Source organism: Belonocnema kinseyi, chromosome 9 (assembly GCF_010883055.1).
Source record: "Belonocnema kinseyi isolate 2016_QV_RU_SX_M_011 chromosome 9, B_treatae_v1, whole genome shotgun sequence".
Taxonomy (NCBI): domain Eukaryota; kingdom Metazoa; phylum Arthropoda; class Insecta; order Hymenoptera; family Cynipidae; genus Belonocnema; species Belonocnema kinseyi.
In genome coordinates, this window is record NC_046665.1 from 14990459 (window position 1) to 14996283 (window position 5825).

Sequence of the window (5825 nt, forward strand, 5' to 3'; positions counted from 1 at the left end):
GATAGATATATAAATAGAATCGACGAAGTGCTCCGACCGGCAATCGTGCATCTTCGAGTTTTCAAATTCAGAAGAGGAGAAATGGATTGCGCGCGCAACTCAATAATTCACAGCGTCTCCTACTATATTCACACGGACATAGCCCTGTCATAGTATTGGGCCGCATCTCGTTTCAGATCTGGGATCACTGATCCGAGGCCGGGACTGCTCTTCTCGTACGAGTAGAGCAGCAACGAAACGACGGCTGGCGAGCCGTCTAATCAGTTAGTCTCCGAGTTTTAACCTGACAGGTCGAGAAACGCTCGCCTGTCTTTCGAATGTTCGGAACTGAGCGTGGTCAACGAGCCACACGTCTTCACCCCGGAAAAACATCTCTGCAGAAATTCACCACCACGGAAAAAAAAACGGTTTACCCTCTCTCTCTCTCTCTTGCTGTGTATTTTCCTCTGTATTCTTTTACTTCTTTTCCTCTCTCTCGCTCTCCCTTCTTCATTTAGTTTTCAATTGTCTAATTTTAATTTTATTTTATTATATCAAATTTAGTTGGTATTGCTTCTGAAACACCTCACTGATATCGCTTTCCCAGCGTCCCCACTAGGGGCGAGGGCGGCGTCGATTGGGACAGAAGATTGTGCCAGGTTGTGCCGACTCTCAATTGTGTATGTACTTATTTTTGTGTTTGATTCTTGTGTCTGACACCCAACCCGGCATCCGTCACTGAACGTCACTCAGCGTCCCCAATGTGGGCGAGAGGTTAGATTTAACAGTACGGACCGAGGCTCTGCTGTCCTTGTATTTACATTATATGTGTGTTGCATATATTATTGTTCGCGAAACATCCGAGTTCGTGTGTCGCGTTTCGCCCCAGTGATTTCAGTGATTAGCTTCCATCGCGATTCGTCTAGTCTTCCGGGTTGGAGCCCGATCAAAGCCCGACCATAAATTTCCTCCTCGCGACTTGAGGAGGTTAACCGGTTTGAGCCCGATTATAGCCCAGTCGGTTATTATCTTCCTTCGCGACTCGTATAGGCTTCCTGGTTAAAGCCCGATTACAGCCCCGTTAGCTATTGTCGTTTTTTTTCAACCCATTCAGGCTGCCAGTCCGAACCCGGATTGCCGCTTAGTGGTTTATTTACTTCCTCCGTGTCTCATTTAGGTTGCCCGGTCTGAGCCCGATTACATCTGATCGTTTTTTTTTCTTTTAAATTCAATGGATTTTCCGGTCTAAGCCAGATTACTGCCGGGTCAGTTATCTTGATCCTCTGAGACCAATCTAGGTTGACCGGTCTGCGCCCGGGCACAAGCTTCCCATCGTTTCTGTTCTTTATTTCGGTCCCAAAAAGTGCTCGCCTTACGGGTACGAAGTGCTCGTTAACCGCGCCGAATGACTCGGGTTCACTTAGGCACTCCCCCCTCTTCCGGGAGAGTTTTAACCAGATTGACTTGGTGACTTACAGCGCCCGTCGGTCCCTAGTCGCGTCATTACGTGAAGTCCTACCATCGGGATCCTCATCTGCCCCTGCTCAGAAGCACTACCGACAACCGAACCGTAGCTTTCGGCGACGTGAAAAGAAACGGAAAATAAAGGCACTGTTGACTCTGGCACTGAAAGGTAGGGTCGTTCCGGAACCCATTCGACAGCTCCCGTCTGTCCCTCTCGCGTCCACCTCTTTTTCAACGTCGGCCTCTTTGGGATTTTCTCCCCTAGCGGTATCACAGGGACATTGTCAACGGATTAAAATACCAAAATTGATCTGTCCCCCTTTAAAGGAATTGCCCGATCTGGATTTGCTTTTTTCCAGCCCGGATGAGGTATTTATTCCCACCTGCAGTTCGCCGGAAAGTTTTTCGCCAACCCTTTATAACAGCGTGGACTAAACAAGGCAAAAATTTTCCTCTTTAGGCTAATTAGGCAGCGCCGCATTAACCCTTTTGGTTAATACTTTTCCGATTCTTTCGCCCCGATAGGGCTCATAAGTTCCTTCGCAAAGGGGGAGGTAATCATCTGTAATTAAAATTTTGAAAATTTTCTTGAAATACTTTTTTTTATTCAATTCACCTGTTGTTTTAAAATAATCATATTTGTTAGTTTTTGGTTGAAAATTTATCTACTTATATAAAGTTGAACTATTTTGTTAAAATGTTATGTTTTTGGATGAAAAAGTAACTATTTGATTGCAAATTCGTTAATTTTTTTGAACTGAAAATTAAACTTTTTCATTTTTAGTGTAAACGGTTTTTTAAAAATTTGGCTTTTTAATGAAAGATTTGCGTTTACATCCGAATATAGGTTAAGTTTTAACCAAATAGTTAAATTTTCAATCTACAAATATGAATTTTAAACTGAATGGCCAAATTTTCAAACAAAAAAGATTACTCTTTAACCACAAAGAGTTGCATTAAAAAAAAATTCTCAATGAAAACATAGTGGTGAACATTAGACGTATGCAAAAAAATTCGATCCGAATTTTAACCGGCATTGTGCGCGCTTCGATTGTTGAAAAACCGAATTCGATCCGTGCCGCTTTTGGTTCGAATTTTTCGGTTTGAGCGGTCCGTCGCTTGAATGTTGAGAACCGAAATTCGATGCTCACTCTCGTCGGTTCGAATTTTTCAATTCGATCAACCTGTCGCTCGAATTTTCAAAACCGAACTTCAACTCGTGCTATCGTCGGTTCGAATTTTTCGATTCGATCGGACCCTTGCTCGAATGTTGAAAAACGAAATTCGACGCCCACTGTCGTCGGTTCGAATTTTTCAATTCGATCAGCCTGTCGCTCGAATTAATAAAACCGAACTTCGATGCGTGCTGTCGTCGGTTCGAATTTTTCAATTCGATAGACCCGTTGCTCGAAAGTCGAAAACCGAACTTCGATGCGTGCTATCGTCGGTTCAAATTTTTCGATTTGACTCGACCCTCGGTTTTCTCGATTCGAATGACTCGTCGATTGAATTTCCAAAATCCAATATGCGACTGACAAAAGGCATTTTAAGTTTCGAATTCATAATTACAATTCCAAAATCTGAACCGATGCATATAGAATGCAGATTAAAGATCCAAAGAGACGTGAAGACAATACTGTGTCAATGTGCTGATTACTATTACGCGACCTATATACAGTTCAACAATAAAAAAACGTGTAATTAATTTTCAATTCATAATTAAAAAGTTCTTATGCGATAAAAAGTAACTGGTATAATAATTCCTCATATATTATTAATTTTAAAACTTGTAGAATATTTTTACAGTTTTTTTTTCAATAAATTGTATATCATTAAATTAAAATTTTTATCAATTGTATCCTATAATATTTTTGTGCAATATTATAAAAAGAAAAGTGGAACAAATTCTAATTGATTTTAACTAAAAGTTATTCGCAGATGGCATTTTCTTTTTAATTACAGATGTTCGGCATCTTAAAAACAATTCAAGTACAAATTTACAATAACTTATCATCATAAATTATAATAATATTACAAATTTCCTTCCTAATATAATTAATATAGTTTGAAAATGAAAATCTTCTAATTTCAACACGTTTTATGTGAAGGGTTTCAAAATAAACATTATTATAAAATAAAACATGCAAAATGTTAAAGTATTAAATTTACAAACTTTAATTGTACAAATTAAATGGCAAGGGCTTACAAAGGCCCCTAGCTTTGATTATTTATTTACCAGCCAAAACGAAATTACCGGTTTAAACGCTTTTTTCCAAATTTATTTAATTATCATAAAAAGTTATATGAATATATGATTTGTTTCATTTATTTTTAATGCAACAATAAAGTGTAGACAATTGGATTAAATATAAAATGGAATTTTCAACAGTTTATTTTTTAGCAACTTAGTCACAAGAAAGAGTAAGATTTTCAAGAATATGAAAACACCCTCGTGAAGTTGGACCCTCGAGGTTAACATTTTTTAAATTTGTTTTTTACATACGTTTGTAAGTCGTGTGTACTGATTGAAAACCTAATATTTTCGTTTTTACCCTCTTGGTTGCGCGGCTAGTGGGGAATCAAAATTTCGTCGCATCCCCCAGAAATTTGGATTTTTCTATTTTTATTTTACATGTGTTTATAGGTCGCTTGTACTATTTGTGCATTTAATATTTTTGTTTGTACCCTCCTGGTTACGAAATTAGGGACAAAATTGATTTCGGGGAGCTAACTTCACGCATCCCCTTGAAATTCAAATTTCTCAAATCTTCTTTTTCTATACGTTTTTACGTTATTTGTACTGTTTTTATATTCAATATTTTCGTTTTCATCCTCCTAGTTACAAAACAAGGGGCGAAATTTATTTTAGGGGTGGGGTAACTTCACGCATTTCCCCACAGTTTAAATTTCTTCCATTTTGTTTTTGAGTACGTTTGTACGTCGTTTTTACTGCTTGTACATTTAATATTACCGTTTGTACCCTCTCGGTTGCCCGGCTAGGGGCAGAACAAAATTTTATACCATCCACCCATAAATCTAATTTTTGAATTTTTTTGCTAACATTTGCACGTCGTTTGTACTGTTTGTACATTTTCTGTTTTTGTTTGTACCCACTTGGTTACCCGGCTAGGGGAAAATCAAAATTTCGTGCCATTCCACGAGATTTAATTTTTGCATTTTTCTTTTCGCTAACATTTGTACGTCGTTTATACTACGTGCACATTTCATATTTTCGTTCGTACCCTTTTGGTTGCCCTACTAGGGGAAAATATGAATTTAGTGCTATCCCTCTGAAATTTAAAAGTTTCTATTTTTCCTTTTGCTAACGTTTGTACGACGTTTGTGCTGTTTTGTACAGTTGATATTTTTTTGTTTCCTCTAGGTTGCCCGGCTAGTAGGAAAGTCCATATTTCGTGTCATGAAAATTTAGTTCATATTTTTCTTTGTACCATTCTGGTTGCCCGGCTGGTGGGAAAATCACAATTTCGTCTGAACACAAATTTCGAAAATTTTAATGTTTTTACTTAAAATCTCTGAACATAGTTTTTTGCGAATATTATTATCTATTATTATTCGTTATTAGTCAAAAATTTCAAAGTTTCAATCAAAATGGCGGATAAAAAAACGGCACCGCCAAATGTTTAGCCCTATATCATTTAAAGAAACAGAACGAAAAAAGTACTAGAATGTGCATTTATGCATTCTCTGAATATTATATCAGGATATCAATCCTTGCTTGCGATATTTTCTATCATTTAAATGTAAAGGTTTTTAGTATAACTCAGACGACTTTTCATAAAATTGTATTTCTACTTAAAGTTTTTTCGACGTATAGGAAGTCCTTTAGTCTTCTGTTTTAATTTAAATCTAAAATTCTCATCATGTTAGATTAATATAACAACATATCTTATTTGAATGTATCACCATTGAAACTTAAAGTTATATACAGTGTTGAGGAAGTTCTTCAAAAAAATGTATTAATTACAGGTACATTTACTTAGTGACAATAGATGCTTATCACACTTACATACAAAAAATAAAATCCTAGAAGTTTCTGAATCGTTCCTCTTTTATATTCGAATTGCGGAAGCATATGTTACATGATAAAAACTGATAAGTATTTCGAAAAAATAAATCAACATTATCATTATTACTTATCACAATATTGAAAAATGGACAATTGTAAGTTTCAGCGCGCCTAGGGCACGTACCTGTTGGATCTCACATTTTGCGCTCGATACTCAATGGGAAATGTCTGCATTGAGCCGTTACTTACATCTAGCCAGTACTGAGCCAGTGATCTTGCCAACGTTCAGCCAAATCTTGGCAGACCAGTGCTGGCGCAGTAATTGGTGAATTGTCCATGTCATCATCTAGCCAAG

At 37.2% G+C, this 5825-nt stretch overlaps 2 protein-coding genes across 10 annotated transcripts in view; one reads left to right on the top strand and one right to left on the bottom strand.

The window, feature by feature from the left end:
- The window catches only part of LOC117179929, a 1200486-nt gene that overhangs the window by 79402 nt on the left and 1115259 nt on the right, over positions 1 to 5825 (top strand). The window lies entirely within an intron of this gene.
- LOC117180426 overlaps positions 1 to 5825 on the bottom strand; it is a 69455-nt gene that overhangs the window by 32197 nt on the left and 31433 nt on the right. Inside the window, exon 2 of the mRNA XM_033372925.1 lies at positions 1456 to 1704. Within this exon, the coding sequence (XP_033228816.1) occupies positions 1456 to 1704 (249 nt within the window). The remainder of the gene's footprint in view (positions 1 to 1455; positions 1705 to 5825) is intronic.